General features: G+C 38.6%; 1 protein-coding gene across 4 annotated transcripts in view; it reads right to left on the bottom strand.

Annotated features, from left to right (window-relative positions):
* Nucleotides 1-9,462: 9,462 nt before the first annotated feature.
* SEC24D (SEC24 homolog D, COPII coat complex component) overlaps nt 9,463-22,223 on the bottom strand; it is a 107,066-nt gene continuing 94,305 nt past the window's right edge. For all 4 annotated transcript variants that reach the window (XM_047718308.1, XM_047718310.1, XM_047718309.1 and 1 more), the window contains exons 20-23: nt 20,907-21,086; nt 18,418-18,609; nt 15,801-15,890; nt 9,463-10,584 (exon numbers count right to left, since the gene is read on the bottom strand). In XM_047718308.1, coding sequence (XP_047574264.1) covers nt 10,444-10,584; nt 15,801-15,890; nt 18,418-18,609; nt 20,907-21,086 — 603 coding nt within the window. In that variant the 3' untranslated portion in view covers nt 9,463-10,443. The remainder of the gene's footprint in view (nt 10,585-15,800; nt 15,891-18,417; nt 18,610-20,906; nt 21,087-22,223) is intronic.

Consider the following 22,223-nt stretch of genomic DNA (forward strand, 5'->3'; position numbering starts at 1 on the left):
GAATTATAGAAATAGGGTTGAGATCCTTAAAAAACTGGTGAATTTAATGTACTCAACCTGTTGGTACTTTGTATTTGACTAATGCCTTTTTTGAAGTAGATACGTAGATATGAATCACAGTTGGTTAGAATTTTTACTGAAATGATCCTTTATTTTCAACTTCAGTAATTATAAAGTATCTAGGTAGAACTGCATTTGTCAAAGTTGACATGAGAATAAAGAAGATAAATGTTCTAATTGCCCAGTGTGGGTCTTTAGAAATTTTAGTTAGGAAGTGACCCCATCTTATAAATAAGACTCTCTAGTGTGGTCCATACCTGGGTCTAGCCAAGAGAAGGCAGAGTTCTTAGTGCTTACCTGGCCTAGTTACCTGTGAGATGTACATCATAATGTCATCTTACAGAGAATTAGGAATGGTGTTTTTGTAGGTTGAAAGTTAAATATGCCCACCATATTTAGAATACAGCAAATAAGAAAGGAGGAGGTCATGGGGGAAATGCAAGGCCTAGAATTATCTCTTTGACAATGTAATGTGGAATTTTTACAGCACAGGATGGCATTGACTCACTAGTTTTGCTACCCTTCACTTTCAATAAAGGTTGGGGTTATCATTTTTATGACAGAATCTGTATTCATTGAGGAAACATTTCCAATGAAAACTCAATAATCTTACCTCTTCTGGCTTTTGATCATCTTTATATTCATTTACATGCCTTACATTTTAAAAAAATTATCTAGGAATTACCTCAAATAAGTAATAGTTATTTCACTTACAGATTCTTATTGGGTAGAAGCTAGTAATTGTGAAATAACCTTACATTTTTCAGTTTAAAAGTTCTAAGATCAGCATATCTGTTATACATAATTACAGTCCTAAGTATTCCAGTCCAAATGTTGATGTTTATTTTCATTGGTAATAGTTCTTTCCCTGTTACATATTTCCCTTCAAAGGATGGAGATTAGGAGGCCTAAAGGACTACAGTTCTTTTGTGGAGGAGTTGATGATGTCATGTAGAACAAATTTTGTGGTGGGGAATATCATACCCAAATACTACTGAACCAGATTAGACCAAGGGATTATGGAGATATCAGTCCAAGATTAAAATGGCACCATGACACAGCACAATGTGAGAGATGTCAGACTGGGAAGTGGGGATCAAGTGTGGAGAGTCTCATTATGGCAGCCGGTCACATGTCCAAAGTTGGAATGGATCAGCGTGCAGCAGCAGTATACTGTTCTGATGCTCAGGTAAGTCAAGAGCCTCCTGAGTCCTTAGCCCATAAATCTGGAAGCTTAAACTGTGTGTCTGTCTCTGTTCTGAAGCTGCGTAAGAGTCATGCCGTAGTTTGATTTTAAGTTGATGGTGTTTTAATGGCAAGATGCCTGCATGTTAGTGTGTTATCCAAAGCTGAGTTCCTGTGTCATGGCTGTTAACTAGGAATGATTCCTTTTTATGTCTTACAGAATACTTCCTACTCATTTTAATTGTTCAATTACAACTTTCTGATTAGTTTCAGCAGCTTATTTTAAAACCTGTACTGCTTTCATCCTGAATTTAACTACAGAAGATTTGGTCTTTGAAGTATAGTTCCAAATTTTTTTCTGATTTGTTTAATCTTTATTACCTTGACAGAATTATGGCCTAGTGGGACTCATTCAAAATAGTTGTTTTTGATCTAAAAGTGTCTTATATTTTTGTGAGCTATTAAAAACAAATTTTTGCTTGTAAGAAGGGCCTTTCTTAGAACATCCTTGTGGTCCACATAAGATTTTTAGCATTATTCTGTCTTTGATATTTGGTGATAGGAACTGAACTTTGACTTGGGGCTCATATGGAGTCCGTCAGTTCTAAAGCTGTAAATCTAGCACTTTGTAGCCATGGAAGACTCCATTTCTGGAAAAGCCACATTGTTCCTGCTCACAAGGCCTCTACTCAAATAGAAATAGTGCTAGTTGTAGTGCACAGAGAAAAGTACCTCATTTAATCTAGAAAATTATTTTCCAGCAAACCCCCTTTCCACTATTAGGCAAAATGTTAAAATGATCAGTTTGTGTGTGTATGTTACACTTCTTGTCTCTGTGACTAGAGGTGCTAATAAATAGTGAAATTGGTTAAGGTAGGTTTTTTCCAAAAAATAATTCTAACTAATGGAGACTCCAGAGGTCAACAGTATAAAATGCATACAGTAACCAACCAAGTATATAATAGAAATTGGTGAAACAAACCATGAATTTGTTTTATAGTGGAGTAATCATCTTTTTTGACATATTTTGTTTGCATATTAAACATGGGAATATTTACTTTCATTTATCTCGCCTGTTTTCCCAGTTTGGTGGGTTTTTTCAAGTCCTAAGAAAAGCAGAGCAGCACAGAGCACTTAATCTCAGGCCCATGGAGACTAGAGAGAAATGTAGGGGACAGGAGAGCTCACACCCCAGGTAAGGTGGACATCACTACTCAGCTCCACCTCGTTGTCACCACACAGGGAAGACAGTAAGTTTGAGCTATTCATGTGAAATCTCCGTTTTTTTTAGATGTTGGCAATTAAATTTGTGTCCTTTGCTACATTTCCTTTTGTTAAAATTAGTTTGGCTAGCTAAATCCCGCATGTGTATTTTAAATTCTGGTCTCTAACCACCAGTGACCAAATTTATTTAAAGAAGAACAAAGGGGCGCATGGGTGGCTCAGTGGGTTAAGCCTCTGCCTTCAGCTCAGGTCATGATCTCAGGGTCCTGGGATTGAGCCCCACATCGGGTTCCCTGCTCCACGGGAAGCCTGCTTTTCCCTCTCCTGCTTCTCCTGCTTGTGTTCCCAAACTCACTGTCTCTCTCTCTCTCTGTCAAATAAGTAAATAAAATCTTTAAAAAAAAAAAAAAAGTGGCATACAGTGACAGGACTGCAAGCCATTTGTCCAGTGGGAGAATATGTAGAGGTCTAGGCCTGTGTTGTCACAAAACATACCTTTTATAGAATCCCATACCTATATTTACAGTTAATATCATAAAAGTAACTACTTTTTTTAAATAAGTAAAGCCTTTTTTAAATTTTTTAAAGATTTTAAAAATTTATTTGACAGAGAGAGACAGAGAGAGAGAGATCACAATAGGCAGAGAGGCAGGCAGAGAGAGATGGGGAAGCAGGCTCCCTGCTGAGGAGAGAGCCTGATGTGGGTCTCTATCCCAGGACCTTGATCCCAGGATCATGACCTGAGCTGAAGGCAGAGGCTTTAACCCACTGAGCCACCCAGGTGCCCCAAGGAGTAGCTACATTATTCTGTTTTGTCTTCTTAAAGCAGAGGACAAAAAATCAGTTTTGTTCAGAGATAGCCAGTCTAGTAGTTTATGCTGGTTAAGTTACTAAGGTAATTGCCTAAATGTCTTACAGAATTTGCTGTCATTTTATAGTTTAATGCTTCTCAAGACAAATTCTGGATAGACACATACTTTAATACTTAGTAAAGGAGAGGCTTTTAATGTAAAAATATTGGTTATAATTCATATGAACTACACTGGTGGATGGATTATTTGGCCTTGTACAAAAAGCTAGGCTTATAAGCATGGTAAATAGGAGCTCCATATTATAGCATACTTTTATACTGTTATATTTTATTGAAAAAAAATTTTTTAAGCATATAGTAGTACTCCCTTATCCATGGGGGATATGTCCCAAGACATCACTGGATGCCAGAAACCAGGGATAATACCAAACCCCATATATATATATATAAAACGAATTTATAAACTGAACTTTATCTTAGGTATGTATTTACAGGAAAAAACTTAGTGTAACACTAAGTTTTTTCCTGTAAATACATACCTAAGATAAAGTTCAGTTTATAAATTCGTTCTACTAAGAGATGAACGACAATAATAATAGAACAATTATAATATACTCTAATAAACGTTAAGTGAATATGGTCTTTCTCAAAATATCTTATTGAACCATACTGCTCCTTCTCGTGATGATGTGAATGTTAAAGTGCCTATGTGATGAGATGAAGTGGGGTGAGGGATACAGGTGTTGTGATGTAAGTTAGGCTACTCCTGACCTGACAGTGTGTCAGAGGAGGATCATCTGCTTCTGGACCATGACTGACCTCAAGTAACTGAACCATGGAAGGCAAAACCACAGTTAAAGGGAGACTGCAGGATCATCATAATTAAGAGTATCGTATCTATAAAAATTCCAAAGCAAAATTTAAGCAAATATGATCACAAATGTAAGTTTATCAGCCAACTAAGTTCCTGAATCTTAAGTCCCATCTCCTCCATGAGATGAGGCTAACAAGATACTGGATCAATATGGCATTAGAACCTCTTTGGGGAACATTCCTGCTTCTGATTGCTTTCACTTGTCCCAAGTCAATTGTAAGACTGCCGGAGGTACCTTTGTCTACTCATTTTGTCCTGACTTATAACCCTGCTGCTTGTGCTCTCAGAAATGAGTCTTTGTCATTTATAAAAAGGCAGCGATATGCTTTCTCAGCTTTTCATGTACGGCACATAGTAAGTGGCTAATAAATAGTCCCTTACTCCTTTGCTTGCTTAGTAACTGGGAAAAATGCCAGAGGATTAATATCCTTCTCTTTCCATTTCTTTTCCCTTCTGCTTTCTTGGCTACATAAGAGGACTGTTTTTCTTTTTTTTTTTTTTTTTTAAGGTTTTATTTATTTGACAGAGAGAGATCACAAGTAGGCAGAGAGGCAGGCAGAGAGAGAGAGGGGAGGAAACAGGCTCCCTGCGGAGCAGAGAGCCCGATGTGGGGCTCGATCCCAGGACCCTGGGATCATGACCTGAACCGAAGGCAGAGGCTTTAACCCACTGAGCCACCCAGGTGCCCCGAGGACTGTTTTTCTAATAAGGATTTTTTTTTTTCCTCTCAAGAGAACATTATTTTTGAGGCTGAGGCAACAAAGTAATTTCCACTGACTTACCACCTATCAGCAGATTTATAGAATGAATTTTCTCTCATCTGAGTTCAAAGACAGACCTGATTCTTTCCTCAAGTTATACATTTTCTTTCTACCAAATGTAACCTGTAAGGTAAGGAAAACAGTTTAACTACATTTGTATCACCTTGTTAATAACAGGTTAAGTAAAAAGACTACATCCCTCCTATAAGGAATAGTGGACCTAGTAACAGGTTGCTTGAGAGGACAGGGTAGCTGAGGATTGGCTTAGGGGGGCACTCAGGAGTTCTGGGACACTGCTGCTGAGCAGTAACACTGTCAGGGAGAGGTGGCCTCTTTCAGAAATAGCTGCATGTCTAGGAAAGTATCCCTAGACATTCATCTAGGCTAGGAATGTCCCTAGACATTCATCTCCCACAAGCGCACTGTGGAAGCAGAGAAGCACTGGAATTGAGGAGACTGCGGGTGGGCCTTGACACTAGTCGTCAGTGTGAGCCAAAGAGAGTAGAGCTTCCTTGCCAGTCCTGTGAAATAGACATTCACATTCAATTAGTCTGATTTTTAAAATGTGACCTTTTTTTTTCCTTTCTCACTAGAGGTTGTACATTCATATCTGCTAAATCTGCTTTGCCCTAATTGATAATGTAATAACCTTTTTCCCAAGTAGCATATTGAGCCCTTAAAACATTAATTAACATTAATCTAAACCCCATGGTATATCCAAAAACTATTTTTCAAACAAGAATAATACATAAAGAGTTTTTCACGACTCAAGAAATGTTCGAAAAATAGGGACTTAGGAAGCTAGTCTTCTATAAAATATCTTAAAATTGAAAATCCTTATTGCAAAAGAGTTTTAGATGTAGGACAGGTAACAATTTTTTAATGTTATTAAAAAAGTACACCCTGAAAGATTTTGCAAAATCCATGTACTCTTGGAACCACCTATAGTCACTATTGTTGTAATGATTATTTCCTTAACTAGACACTAGTCATTTTGCTTCCCTAAATTTATTTTGTTCTTTATGTGAGTTAAAACTGGATTTTCAGGAGCACCTAGGTGGCTCTGTCTATTGAGTCTGCCTTCGGCTCAGGTCGTGATCTCAGGGTCCTGGGATTGATTCCCATGTTGGGCTCCCTACTCAGAGGGGAGTCTGCTTCTCCCTCTCCGTCTGACCGTTCTCCTGCTTGTGCTCTCTCTCTCTCTCAAATAAACAAAATCTTACAAAACCCCCTGGATATTCATGTATTAAGTCTGGATAACAGTGGCTCTGGAAATCATGTTTACAAGGACATGCTTTGAGAATTGGAAGGGTTTGGCCTGGAAGGGACACAATAGCAGTATGTGGTAGCTCTAAACTCTGAAAACTGCTATCCAGTGAACGAAGACTTCACCTATGGCCTCAAGAGAGAGAGTCAGCTGGCACCAAAAGGGAAACATTTCAGGAAAACAATGTGCTAAATACAATTTTCTCACAGATGGAACGGCTCTTAAGTGGCTGCTTAGGGAAGGAGCAAGCTTCTTATCCGTGTCTCAAGAAGAGGCCAAGAAATAGCCATGAGAGATGATGATAACTAAGGGATTTTTATTGCCTTTTCCCACTGAGATTGTTTTTCTTTTTACCCAGTTTAGTCAGGATTACACCTGTGTTTTCAGCAGTTAAAATTTACAAAGTCAGTTCTCCCCAGAGAATTGCCTTTTCTGAAAGTCTATTGACCAACCATTCTGAAAGGTTTCAGACACTTTAGAGTATAATGCCTCCTAGTGGAGCCGAAGTTAAATTTCATGTATCTTTCCATATTCCAAAACATGATCTGAAAATTTGGTCCTTACTCTTACTGTTTTATTAAGAAGCATGTTCCCATCTGACTGAACATTAAAAAAAAATTAACATACCATTCCTAATTATTCTCAGTCTCCTGTCATTAGGTTAGATTTGCAGAAGTGAAGGTAGAGCCATTTAGTAACTTCCTCAAAGATGTGTCTTCTTTTGAGTAAACTCTTCTTCATAATGGCTCCTCCAAATGCAAAATATAAATTCTTGTCTTTGGCTTATATTTTACTGGAGTTTTGGTTTTTAACACTTTAAAGCAGTTTAGGCTATAGTTTCCTCATATTGATACATTTATTTTAATATCTGAAACCATCTTTTAATTGGACATTTCTATAGCATTGAAAGATAGCTTGGTTTTGAGGCTATTGGTTAAGATACTCATGGCATAAAAGCAAATACAACTAGGAGTCAGATTAGTCCTAGTTTTCATGATCGTTAGCATGTTTAATAAAAAAAAATACCAATAAAATAACAGCAATGAACACTTAAATAGCACTATGTGTCAGGGACTAGTCTAAGCCCTTTACACTTATTAACCTAATGCTTCAAACAAATGAGTAGGAAACCAAGGCACAGAAAGGTTTCTAACTTGCCCCGAAGTTCCATTTCACATGGAGCTGGTATAGAAATCCAACTCAGTGGTTCCATAGCCCATGAGGATCTACTGTTCTCAAGGTTTAGGAAAGGGAATGTACTATTTCCAAACACCGTGGAATAACACTCACCATTTTTGGCAAGTGGTCCTTCAGGATTCATTGGAGCATTTCCATTATGTATTAGATTTCTTTTCCCATTGAAAGCTAATCTCCATTTGTACTCCACATTATATTACCTTCTGTCTTCCAAGAATCTTACTCTTCCAAATATTTTTTCTCTGTCCAGTCTTCAACATTTTTTTTGGAGTTGATGTAACAGTACTGCTACTATTTATTTTTCCAATATAATACTGGCTTCTTTCCATCAGCGTTTAAATGTCAAATCCCTGACAGTCTTAAAATAAATCCTGTCCTTCCTCTGTGACTCTCTGATCCCCTTCTTGAGTTGCCTCCCCTCTGACTCCTGTTGTTCAACATATTCCAATCTAGCATTCAAGTTCATTGAGCCTGTAAAAGTGTTGTCACCAAACTCACCCATGACCATTTTACTAATTCCAACATACCTTTTAGTCTTTAACTTCCTTTTCCCAAAGGGAAAGGCTGTAACTTGGCTGCTCACTCTTTCCATGCCCCCCTCTTACCTTGGTTTTGTGATGTCCTCTTACCAGGTTTTCCTTCTTAACCTCTCTGACCCTTCTCCCAGTCTCCTCAGGTTTCCACTTGATTATCTGTCTCAGGGATTTGCTGCCTTCTCACTACAGAATTGCCCTGGGTTTTTTCATCTATTTTGTACTATTTCTTTTTCTCTGTATGTAGATGACTTGCAAATTTCCAGCCCAGAGCTCTCTCCTGAGTCTCAGGCCCATATTTTTAGGTGCTATAGTATATCTCACTTGCATATTTCACAGGCTACCTTGCGAATTCTCTCAATTATCTGGCTCATGTCTACTAATTCTTTCAGGTCTCAGCTTCAGTGTAATTAGTTGGAAATCTTTATGGACTAGACCTTGCCGCCTAGCTAGACTAGGTCACATATCCCTGATTTCATTTATATATTATATATAAATATATAAGATATAAATATATTATATATAAATATATAATAAATATTATACATAAATATATATAAATGTATACATATAAAATTTATATATACAAAAAATAAAATGTAATGGCATGTTACACCATTTATGAAAACTGCTGAAATTGTAAAGATGGCAGGGGTTTTGTTTGTGCTGTTCACTGTTTGTCTCTCCCATAAAGGGCAGAGTGCTTGGCATATAGAAGAGGTGCAATATTTAAGTTAGAACATACTACTTCATAGAACGGCACATTCTTTGAGCACCTAATTACTTAGAAGGTTCTTCTTTCAATTGAGCTGCACCTTGTCACTTCTTTGTATTGGTTCTGATTTTATACTGTAGGCAAATACGGAACAATCCTTAGACTATCTTCAAATGAATAAAGGAATGTGCTGCTCTGGCCTTCTAGTTTACATAGAGCATGGTGCCTTGAACTGAACAACTCATGCAGGTGTAGTCTGGTCTCACCTCAGAGGAGGGCCATTGCTATACTCATCTCACAGCCTATCCCTGTAAGAGAGTAACTTGATTGCATCTGCTTTTCTCCCACTACAGATTCATGCTGATTCCCTCAGTTCTTTTTTAAGTACTCTTGTTTCCAAGGAGCATCTGCATGTGCATTTTTTTTGGACACTGGTTCAGGATCATACATTTCTTCGTAAACTCATCCAAGTCAATCTGAACCATCATGCCAGTTGCTAACATGGGAATAGAGTTTAATCTTGTTAGTGTATTTGCTGTTCTACTCAATTTCATGACATTTATTAATTTATGAATAAACCTTACTAGCTGTGTAATCATAGGTCCTGATTTAATCACTTCAGGTCTATTTCTTCACCTGTGAATGGGGCTGATAATAAAATTGGAGTTACCATGAGGAATAAATGTTCGCAAAAACACCCAGTGCGGTTCTTAGGACATTGTATGTACTCAATATACTTAACTCTTCTTATTTATTCATATCACTGATACCAAAGTTGAACAGGGCAGATACAGGTCAGATGCTTGTGTCAGACCACTCAAAACCACTCTCCTACGTTTATATATATTAATTAATAATGGTCTCATATAGGCCATTTCTATTATTCTGTCCACAAGGACAGATCAGAGAATTTTAAAAAATGCATTTCTCAAGTACACTGTCTCTGATATTTCCTAGGTTGATTTATTCACCTAACACTTCCCAACCCTCAAAAAAAATTTTTAGTTTTCCAAATTTTTTCTTAGTAAACCATTTAAACAGCTTTTTCCCAAGACATGAATACCACCCTTATTTCTTTTTAAAATCTCAAAATACCTAAAAAAATTTCTACCTGTTGAGTAAGACCATATGAAGTAATTTATTGGTACTGGTTAATATCCATTATATACAGGTAGAAACCCTCAAAATTGTACAGAGAACCATTAAGAATATAGATAAAGACAGTTTTATAGACAAAACAACAACTGGAAAACAGTTTTAACATACACAACATATAATTATGAAAAAAAAAAAGTAGAACACAAATTGTTCTACCAAATAGATTCCAAGGTTATTAAAAGTCTGCTATGCAAACCTTAAGTTGAAAAACATGTTCAATGGGTGTTACATGGTTTAAAAAAATTAGGTATAATGTAAAAATTGTATTTTTTCCCTCACTGCAAATGGGAGAGCCAAGACCACTTTTTACCTCAAATCTATACATTTTGAAAAATAATTTATATGTCTAGCACAAAGAAAGAAAATTGAGAATGTTTATAGTTCTGTAAACTAAGCCTTTCATGAAATGCAAACTGTATCACTTTTAACAGTTAGAAATTGTGCAATCAGAAATAGACTGTTCCCTTTATAAAGGTACAATTGTACCTTCACTGACTTTATACCTGAGCACCAAAGCTTAAGTCCTAAATGTCGTCCTGGAAAGCTATTTTGAAAATGAGCAAGAAATCAAAACTAGCCTGTTATCATCTGGAGAATTAGGCACCAAGAAGGAGATTATCTCCTTAGAAATGCAACATCAACAATAGAGAAGATTCAATTAATTAAGCAGCTGGCAGATCTCTTTGTGAACGCAACAAAGGAAATCCACATAAGATGATCCTCCATAAAGTCCTTTGTCTTCTACCAGGAACTGTCGGAAAACCATTTCTGGCTGCTCCCGCTGCTTTACTATTGTCAGCTAGGAAAAAATAATAAGGCCGGTGGTTATAAACATTCTCTGAATGTGGCTCAATTTTATATGCCTATATTTCACCAAAATTATTTAACGTACATTGTGTGTGAGGCCTTAGAGGATGATGGGAAAGTGCCCATTATTCAGAGTGGAGGGAGGCACTGACCCCAAAACCATAAAAACCCAAGACATACAACACTAAGTGGCAACGATGAAACATAAGCAAAGCACCATGGGAAAGGCTTCACAATGGTAATAATGATCATTTGAGCCTTAAAGGATAATGTAGGATTTCCTTAAGGATAGGGGTGCGGTGGGCTTAGAGAGCATTCCATAATGGGGTGCCATACACCATGTACCAAAGACAGACATGGCTAGCAAAATGAATTAATAGTCTTAAAGTCAGTGGAAAGTTAGGGACAAACCACCTCAAGGTTAGGGAAAACTACCTAAATGAGTCTGAGCTTTTGTAGGAATTGTGATCTAGTGAAAGTGCTTCAGGACAAAATGAGTTAACTGGTCGCACTATGAGATGAGGGAAACTCAACAGGAAGCAGTTGGAGGCATCGAGGTGGGAGGCGATCGGGATTTGAACTACAGGGCAGTGAAGATGGAAAGGGAAGAGATTTGAGAGGTGCTACATGGGTAGAGCACGTGACCCTTGATCTCAGTGTCATGACTTCAAGCCCCACATTAGGCATGGAACCTACTGGGAAAAAAAAAAAGAAGAAAAAGAAACAATTGAGAGGTGCTACAGAGGTGGACTGCACAGGGGACCCTTGTTCCCTGCACATGACAATGATCTAGGGCTGTGCAGTGCAGTACTGTAGCCACCAGCAACACGTGATTATCAAACACTTGATTATCAAACACTTGAAACATGGCTAGTCTGAATTGGGTTGTGCTGTAAATGGAAAATACACAATGGATTTCTAAGACTTTGAGAAAAAGAAAACGTAAAACTCACTAACTGCATATCCATGTGGAAATGCTATTTTGGATACACTGGGTTAATAATCTATTACTAAAATGACTCTTCTACATTTCTAACATGACTACTAAGAAATTACATTTGCAGCTTGCATTATTGGACAATGCTGCCCTAGGGGAAGAGGTGCATGGGGAAAAAGCCCAGAAGGGGGCAGCCTTGGCATGAACACTTGGAGTCCTTCCTAGTCCTTACTCACTCACTCACTCCTGTTTTCAGGTAGTCAGAGATGACAATCTGAACGGTCAGAATTTGTTATCTACTGAGCCATGAGTGGAGTTAACAGAGCACACACACAAAACAAGGTCTCCCTGCCTGCTTCATGGCATCCCCTCACTTCCTCTCACCTAGTGAAACCACCAGAAAGGTCTGCAGTTACCCGCTGCAGGGAGAAAGGTACATTGCATTTCGGCCAGGAGGGACTGGCCCTCCCTACTTTTGCTTTAGTTATCAAGTAGAATGATACTGTCAACACAATTTGCCTTCTTTCCTTTATGCTCTTTTGGCCTGGCCCCTAGGCTGATAAGCTTTAAACCACCCCTGGCCTGATAAAAATACAACAGCTCCTGCCACCACTACAGCTCAGTGAACTTATGTGGATACGGACAGGTGTGGTGTCTTGGCTTTCAGGTGTCATTGCCAGGCACGGGGATGCCGCACTGGAACAGCAGTGTGGACGGGCACACCTCCACCCCAACACAGGAAAGCACAACTAACCTTCAATGGAAACTTCTCCAAAGGAGATTAAAACTTGCATCCTGGTGAGCCTGAAGCCAAGGCCATTTTCTTTTTACTGGTTATTACTGTCCCTGATAGGCAAGAGCAATGTGGGTCTGGCCTCAGTGAAACAGCCCAGGCTGACACTGGGCAGAATGAGACATTGTGAAGGGAAGGATTTGAGACTCTAATTTCTTTAGAATTTAATTTGTCTATGGGAATTAATGGGAGGAAGTCCATATTATACATATGCTGTTGCTGCCATTCACTTGGGTTATTTATTTTCGTATGGTGCTCACTGTAAAACTTCCTTCGATGAAGGGTGTCTGGCTATGATCTGAGGTGGAAATAGAATAGGAAATGAATTTCACCTTAGGGAGAAACTTAGCTTTAAGGTAAAAAAAAAAAAAAAAAAAAAAAACAACACAAATACCCTGATTCAGGACACCTGGGTGGTTCTGTTGCTTAAACATCTGACTTCGACTCAAGTCATGATCTCGGGGTCCTGGGATGGAGCCCCACATTAGGCTCCCCTACACAGCAGGGAGTCTGCTTCTGCCTCCCCCTCTAGCCTTCCCTCTGCTCATGCGGTTTCTGTCTCTCAAATAAATCAATAAATTCTTAAAAAAAAAATTCTGGCTCTACCATTTGAGTTTCTATAGACAAAGTTGAACCTCCCACTACTAGTTCCAGAATGACATAGAAAGTATGGTGGAAGGTCTCAGGAAGCAGATTCATGGAAGTGGTGGCAAGCCATCTTAGTTGTCTTGACATGCTGTTGATCTTCTTAAGGAGTAAACCATACAACTAAGAGGAAAAAATACTGGGATGGACTGGGGAATCCATATTTTATCAGCCCCCTTCCTTTACCTTTCTATAGGGAGGGAAATAGCCTTGCAGAGTGAGAAGAGAATATTAAAATGATCGTTGCTGGTGTCCCTCCCAGCCTCATGTGTACCCTCTTCATGGAAGAACCGACTATCTCGAGTAGTCCCAGTTTATATTCTCTAGGTCACAGTACCAGGCACCTTAAAGAATCATAGCACTTCAAGAGCCATTCTCATTTCTCATGGCCTGCCTCATAAGAAACAGATAAATAATGAGAGTGATTAGGATCATTCCAAAGAATGAGCTGAATCAGAAGAGAGCAGCAGACACAACTTAGGGGAATGCCAACTCTTCTTAAGGGGCAGATAAACGAAAAGAATCTAAAGAAAAAGTTCAGTTGAGAAAGAAGCATCATGAAAATATGACATTTTGAAAACTGACAGAAGAGAAAATTTGAGGAAAAAGGTAATATTCAATTTTGCAATTGTTGTAAAGGGATTGAGAATCAATTTCTTTAGCTGTTTGGCCACTTCAGATAGCTGGAGACATGGGAGTAAGGGAATATAAGCAGCTAACAGATAGCTTTTTCAAGAAGCATGGTGATAAAATGCCCGGTACCTTGCTGGTACTTAATACAAGTTTGTAGAATGAAATCAAAGAAAAGGGAAGCAGAATCTTGGAGAATCAGGAGCTTCAATAAAGGTAGATGTGAACAGCTTATAAACTGAAAGGAGCCAATGGGAAGGGACTAATCTAGAAAACACACAGGGAAGAAGAGAATGGCAAACACTGGGAACACAGAGAACTTGGAGCAGGGCAGGACTAGAATTTATCAGTGAGATGTCTGATTTCGGTAGTCTTCCCAGATATCCTGTGAAACCAATCTTTCTTTCTGTCCCCCACAAATGCAAGACCATGCAGACAATGATAAGGGGATTGTTTAAAAAGCTAATGAGCATAACCCAGAAGGCAGCAGGGCCTTCTGGATTTGATTTTGCTGTTCTTGACCCTTCCATTCCAGTTTTTTAATTCTCCTCTTCAATCTTGACTCTTTAAAAGAGATCTAAAGACTCTATAAATGTGTTTTTATTTCCTTTGTGTGGTCTATTTTCCAAAAGTGAGGACCAAAGGTATAATGCTACGTGAATTGGACTAAGCACCAGGGGCTAGACTTCATCTGTCCTGATCCAGCTGTGAGACAGAAACCCAGAAATTTCCATATCTGTTAGATGGTGCTGGAGGGTGCTGAAAGGCAGCAGTGAGACCAGCTGTCTTCTAGAGTCCTTTCAACTCTAACCTCTATAGATTTTAGAGTTTCAAATTTGTGATACAGATAGTACCCTGAAAAGGCCGAAGAAGTCTTATTAACAACAGATACATTTGCAAGTGGCACATAAGAAAATTTGATTTAAGTAGTCAAGCCAAAATTATTTAACATGGAACTGCTTGTATCTTATTCACATGGGTCCAGAGCTTATCGCAGATATTTTTATAATTAAAGCCAACATGACTTATTAAAGCTAACATGCACTATTAGAGCAGGTGGGAGAAAGCAGAGAGACAGGTTTTATTTTCCCTGGAAGGAGAGGCTCCTGAGCACAAGGATGGTCTCCATGGTTAGCCTCTTCTCTGCAAACGGGGCAGGTGGTGGGGATGCCGCTCCTGCAGCCGGGATGAAGGTCAACGGATCATCACTGCTCTGCACTCAATACCACTGGTTCTCATTTTTTGTTTCATGAAACCATAGATTTAATTACATGCCTCCAAGGCCTTCAGAGAGTGTCCTATGAAAAATGTTTTTACTGTGAGCCTTCTCTGCCATCTCTAGGTCCTACCCTAAAATTGAAGCCAAGTAGATGCCATGTGGTATGAGAACAGTTCTAGAAATGTTCTGTGTTCACCCAGTCATCCTCGAGATTATAAAGCTCTGCATTAATTCGGTTTACCTCAGCACTGCCTAAAGTTGATGTGTGCAAGCATGAATATCTTTCACGGCTAAGGATGTTGACTTACATTAATATCATGTGTATATTTCAGGGAAAGATGACCCCTAAGTCCCTGACCGTTGCAGAGGCCTGCCTCCAGGTGAGGGTCCTATACCACTGCAGGGAGTAGTACAGTAATAAACCATCACCATTCGTACATCTCAAACTCCAGGAGACTCTCACCTTGAGCTTGAGAAGGAAGACAGATGAGTAGCTGGGACTCGGTAACAAGGCATAATCTTCCCGAGTTATAGACAGTTTATATTCTTTTATTCAACTTGAAGGTTTGAAGGGCTTAGAAAGGCTAGGATAACAAACTTCTCAGAGATCAAAAATCTAAAGTTGTAAAAATAAAATTTTAAAGGTGTTCTGAATGATAGTTCTATATAACTAATTAACTTTAAGCCCTGAAGGCAGTCATTTCATAGTCTGCTAATGATATCAACTGCTACTAAGCCATAAAGAAGTTCTTGATTACTAAGTAATAATTACTAAAATAACCCACGGGCAACCTGTGGTGATACCTATTTACTTATTTTTTTTTTTTTTATGTTTGCACCTGTTGAGTAGGAAGCTATATTAGAGGTTAGTGTGAGTTTTCTACCAAAGATCATGTTATAAAAATACAGGACATGCATTTACAAAGTCTGTAATGAAATACAAATAAACACTTAAAGAAAGGGGGAAAAAAATCTCATTCTTACCTTCATTGAATATGGCCTCTTTTGTTGGATAATACTCATTATCATTCTGAGTGTTTGAGAGTATGGGTTTCCAACTTCAGGCAGTGTTGTCTAAATTTAAGAAAACCAAAGGTAAAGTTTCAATGTAATTGATAGCATTTAGATAGAAGCTGCAATGAAATTATTAGAATGTTGAAGTTAGAAAACACCCTTCTATACCATATATTTGATTATTGGCTTAGTTCATTTACCTAAAAACCAAAAATGTGAAAATGCACTAAAAATTGTTCATTCTTATTGGGATACATTTCCACCAACTAACTCTCTATTGAAAATAAACATACTTCTCTAGAATTTGACACATGTACACCACTGGAAATGACACAACAGGTATATGTTTTATGCAAAGGATATCTTTGGATCAACCACCATGATGTTTAATCCCTTTGTAAGATGGCTACTTCAAGGCTTTGTCATGGGAGAAAAGCTGAACTTTATTCCTTCAGTGGATCCACTGCAGGACCATGAATCATTACCATATTTAGAAAATGCCATCCAAATATCACTGTTTCAAAATTAAGACAAACCATCAAATGCTGATTTCTCAAGAGGAATATGGTCCCTGAAATACCCTTGAAATCCGGCTAATGGTTTATAAGAGATAACCATCCCACTGCCCCTGGCCTCTGGGGGACATGAAGGATCTGGACTTCACTTCTTCCAATAAGACAAGAGTAAAATGCTTATGATTACTTCTCAAGAAAAAAAAAAAAGGTATCAAGAGCTAATATATCATCTGTGACTTAGCCACTGAAAAAGCAAGGTAGAACATTTTACCACAAAGTCACAAGTCTCAGGAAAAGATCATGGCCAATATTTTTCACAGAAGTTTTGGAAAAAAAAAAAAGGCAGAATATTCATTATTTATATTCACATTTTTGGTGGGTATTTTTTGACACTAAGGCAGATCTTTTTCTGTATCAAATAACATATACACTTCACATACATGTTTTAAAGTGCCAACTGTCTCTAAAATGAAAGTGACATTTGGTTTTTTCTTTTTCTTTTTTGAAGAAGGCTGAGAGGAGACATGTGATATAAGCACAAACCTACCAATCTGCTGCTTTGTGGCGATTTCATATGTAACATTCAATTCAGCAAATATGCATTTAACATTTACTCCAACAATACACTGTGACAGATGAGGAGGCTTCCTTAAATTTTATATAAACATTCTTGAGATTCATAGCTCTTTCCCTACTGAATTTTCATTTTTTTATTTTTTAAAAATTAATTCTAATTTTTAAATTTTTTTAATTTTTAATTTTTTATTTTTAATTCTAATTTTCTAATCATTCCTTAATTTTAACCTATGCAAACATCTTGCTGTTTCTGAATCTTCATCTTAAAACTGTTTTCTTAATGGGATATGGACACCTTTAATTCTTTTATTTTTTTTTTTTAAGATTTTATTTATTTAACAGAGAGAGAGAGATCACAAGTAGGCAGAGAGGCAGGCAGAGAGAGAAGGGGAAGCAGGCTTCCCCCTGAGCAGAAAGCCCAATGCGGGGCTCGATCCCAGGACCCCGAGATCATGACCTGAGCCGAAGGCAGAGGCTTAACCCACTGAGCCACCCAGGCACCCCACCTTTAATTCTTTTAAAAATATTTTCTTAACATTCATAATGGATATGCATCTCTCTAAACTGACCACCTACCTAGCCTGGAATTTTGACCCTGTCCCTTCTCCCAAGATATTATGTCTCTACCTTCATAAGAGAAATTGGGGAATTCATCTTACCATCATACAAGTGAGGCCTTGGGGAACAAACTATCTGCTGAGTTCTACATGTGTGTTCATAAGAAATCCACCACCAAGCAGAGTAAGACAATAACCATCATAGTAACGATGCTCATGCAAAAATGGTCTATAATTAATTTGCAATTAATGTCGATTTTTAAACAAATGATAATCGCTGGTTTTTCTAAAGTACTTTAAAAATAAAGTCATTTGTATTTATTTTATATCAAATCCACAATCTCTCTTGTAATGAGGAGAGTATATAACTTATTTATAACAAAGGGGTATATAACCTGTTTTCGTAAGATTATTATTTTGCAACCCATTAATCTGACACAGTCTTGGACTACAGCTGAACATGTATGGAAGATTTCTGCATTCTTTTGAATATGTAGTTCCACACCAGGAAGAGCAGTACAGAGTATGAGAACTGGATTCACTTTCCATCTCTGCTACTGACTACCCGAAAGCACTTGTCTCCAAACCTCAATTGGTTCATCTATACATTGTTGACAACAATATCCATCTCATTGATTTGTTGTGACAGTTAAATGGGATGATGTGTTTAAAGTATTTAGAGGAGTGATTAACACACAGTAAATGCTTTGGAAGTGCTAGGCAATCTCTTTTTAAAATCTGTTTTGGTTGTCTCATAATACTTTATACAAATAACTTTATACCAGCTAATTGTTATTCATTAACACATAAAACTCTCTTTCTTATAAAGAACTACATCCTTTATTGTTTTTTCTACTTTGTAATATGTGGTTGCACATGAACACAAAACATTTAAGAATCTGTACATTACCACAAAAACAATGAAAAAAAAATACTCACCATATCTGTGTTGATATGTGCAAAAGATGGCACATTAAATATTCCTTGGATCAGTTCTGGAGGGCTACTAACTCCTAACCATAAGAACATGTTGAGACCATTAGCCAATAAGAATATTCCTTCTTCTGAAAGACGGGACTCAGAGCAACGAATAGCAGTGGGTAGGGCTGTACTTTTGACATCTAACGTGTGCTGTGCAGGCAAAGGCAGGAGAGTTAGTAAGTTTGCCATCCTTCCTGTCCCTTCTTCCTCTCTCCCCCTTTTCCTATCATCTCCCTCCTCCCTTCTTTCTTTCTAATGAGTATTAAATGAATGGCTACTATGTGCCAGGCATTATTCTAGTCATTAGACAGTAACTATTCAAGCACACTAATCATTTTTTGGAAGGAGTAAGAGGCAACAAATAAAATAAGTAAAATACATTGAATTTTAAATGGTGTCAAGTGCTATGAAGAAAAGAAGCAGGAAAGTGGGATAGGGCATGTCAGTGCTGGTAGTACAACTTCAAATAGGGTAGTCTAAGAAGGCTAGTTGGGAAGGTAATTTTGCCCAAAGAGATGAGAGACAGGGCCATGGGGATATCTGTGGAAGAGCATTCAGGATGGAGGAAATAGTTGGTGCAAAGATCCTAAGGCAAGAGTCTGTCTCAGATGTTTCAGGATCAGCAAGGAGGCCAGGGTGCCTGGAGTACAGTGAGGAAGTGGACGAGGTCAGACAGAAAAGGAGAGAGGTTAGTACAGATGGCACTGGGCCAAGGCAGTAGGAAATTTGGTGTTTCCTGAAATGGAAAATCCTAGAGTGTTCTGAGTAGTGTAGGGACATGAGCTCATAATTATTTTAACAGGACCACTCTAACTTTCATGCTGAACACAGACCAGAGAAGCAAATGTGCAAGCCTCAAGGGTTGTTAAGAGGGTCCTGCCATAGTCCACGGGAGAGATGATTATGCTCAAATCTGAGCTGTGACAGATAAGGAGGAGAGAAAGTGGTCAGGACCCAGATATTCTTGGAAAGGAGAGCTGGCATGTTTACTGGTGGATGAGATGTGATGGATAAGAGAACAAGCTTTGGCCTAAAGAACTGGCAAGAGAGAATAGAGGTAAATGGGGATAGAGAAGATTGCAGGAGAGCAGGTATGGAGAAGAGCTCAGGGCTCAGTTTAAGGTGCCCATTACACATCCACAGAGGGATGCTCAGTAGGCTACAGGATAGACACATCTAGAGTTCCAGACAGTGGTCCGGCTGGAGATACAAATGTGGGAATCAGTATATAAATGGATCTGAAAGGAGAGATGAGCCCCCAACAGGGTTGAGCGCAGATAGACAAGAGAAGCTTCCCAAGGACTGAGCCCCAGGGGTACTCTGACAGTAAGAAGAGGACAAGCTAGCAAAGGCAGCAGGAGAAGTGGCCAGGGAAGCAGAGAAACCAGAAGTCAAGTGAAGAAGGTGCTCCTAGAGAGAGAAATAAACTGTGTCAGATGCTGTTGATGGTAAGAGGAGGACCGAGAACTGCCCTTTGGATTTAGCAGCATGCTGGCCACTGGTGACCTTGGCAAGAGGATTTTAGTGGAGTGGTGATGCTCTTATCCCATAAAGTTCTAGTTTGTCTGGCATATAGATTCTTGCTAATTCATTTTTATCTGAAAACCAATCATTTTATAAGAATTCTAGTGTTCATAGTGATCGAAAGAATAGCTTTTAATTTCCAACCTAATTTAACTCTAATACTGACTGAACTGTTCCTGAGAGCCGGAGTATGACTTTCAATATAGGGATTAGAAATAAGTCACCAGCCTTCCCCTCCTTTATCCCTCAATTGTAACTTGAACTTGTTAGGACTCAGGGGAAAAGAGCTTAGCTGCAGAGCACAGGGGCATTCAAGACATTAAGGACTGACTTCAAATAAATGAAATACATGCGAAGTAAATTCTCCAAGGCAAGGGCAAGTGAAGCTGGCCTCTTGTACAGTGTAGACAGCCTCAAATATATCTGATTTGTAAATCCTTGGTTGTATCTAGTCAAGGCGAATCATAGCCATTCTAGTTAAATGTGGTGACTTCTGGACATTCATACATTGTACAGAAACAAATACATGTGTGCACATAAGATCCCATACACACATGTATCCATTGCCTTTGATGCTATAAGGTAGATTTCTTGAGCAACTGAAGGTTGGCTGGCTCCAACTTGGTTACTAACTCTTCAATCTGCCAGTTTGGGCATGAGGAAAGAAAAGCAATTATCTGAGCAATTCACTGGAATGGGAACACCCCAAACTCCCACCATCAACATCACCATACCGAACACTTGTTGATGCAAAATACTTGCTTAAAGAGCCTCTGCTCTCGGTCCCACATGACACATTCTAAAGTCATTGGTGACTTTAAATTTCTTAAGAACAAAATGTTCCAGATAGAACATATGGAAAAAGACAAAATATGATTCCCTTCCAGACTCCTCTAGAAAATGCACCACTGCCTTGTACTCACTATTGGCAGAAGCTGTGGGTAGAAGAAAAGCTGAGAGTCGGCCACACCCATGGTCATAACCAGCTGTCTCTGGTACGCCCGCTCATCTGTTGAGATCTCTGGTCTGCTAAGCAGCACACAGTTTTTTAACAAACAATTCATGTACACTGGTAATACTTTCATGGAATCTGGTAAAATAAGCTGAAAGAAGACAGACATTTGTTTCAGATGCTTGACTTTTATGAGAAAGAACCCCTGAGCTTTACCTCTAGGACAAAAAACATCAATTGTTTTTGAGGTAATTGTGAGGATTAAATGAGAACACATACAAGCACACAGAGCACAGAAATTGACACCCATGAGGTATTCAAACAACGGCAGTTAGTCTTCTCTAGGTGCTTCGGCAGAACACAATTCCGTCTCTGCCTCTTAACAGGTGTGTGACCCTGGGCAAATCACTCTCTCTTGTCCTACGTTTTCTCATTTAAAACTGGAACAGCCCATCTCCTGCATGATCATGGAATTGTTAGGAGGATTAAATGATTATTAATCTGTGAAGCATTTATAAGGGTACCTAGCACACAGTATTACACACGTTTATTAATAAATGATTTCCTGGGGCACCTGGGTGGCTCAGTTGTTAAACATCTGCCTTTGGCTCAGGTCATGATCCCAGGGTCCTGGGATCAAGCCCCACATCAGCCTCCTTCCTCAGCGGGAGGCTGGCTTCTCTCTCTCGCACGCCCCGTTTGTGTTCCCTCTCTCACTATCTTGTCAAATAAATAAATAAAATCTTTCACAAGATTTTTAATCTTTAAAAAGATCCTAATCTGTGTTACCAATCTCTACCTCTTGAGTTCAAGAAGAGTGTCTTTTTCCACTGTCCATGAGGTATCTCTTCCTTTACGTGCTTCATGTACCTCAAACTCACACAGTTAGCCATAAACTCATCAAACACATATTAAATGCCACTGTGTCATAGGTTCTGTGCAAAGTGTCAATGATAGGTGAGGGGAATAAGGGACAGTCGATGTCCCAAGATGCCAAAGTCCATCAGAGATGGCAGACACATGAACCAATAAAACATAATAAGGAGGTTGTGACACTATAGATATAAACTAAAAAAGGAAACGCTTCCTGGATTTAGGTGTGTCACTACTGAATGGTAACAGGCAAAATCAAACTCCTACAGTTCCAAAAACATACTGTATACAGTTCCAAAAACAAAATCAAACTCCTACAGTTCCAAAAACATACAGTTCCAAAAACATACTGCAAATAACAACACAATGCAGCACTTCTGGATATCTGGTCTACGAATTCATGATTGTTTTCTTA

The sequence above is a fragment of the Lutra lutra genome, chromosome 2 (assembly GCF_902655055.1).
Source record: "Lutra lutra chromosome 2, mLutLut1.2, whole genome shotgun sequence".
Taxonomy (NCBI): Eukaryota; Metazoa; Chordata; class Mammalia; order Carnivora; family Mustelidae; genus Lutra; species Lutra lutra.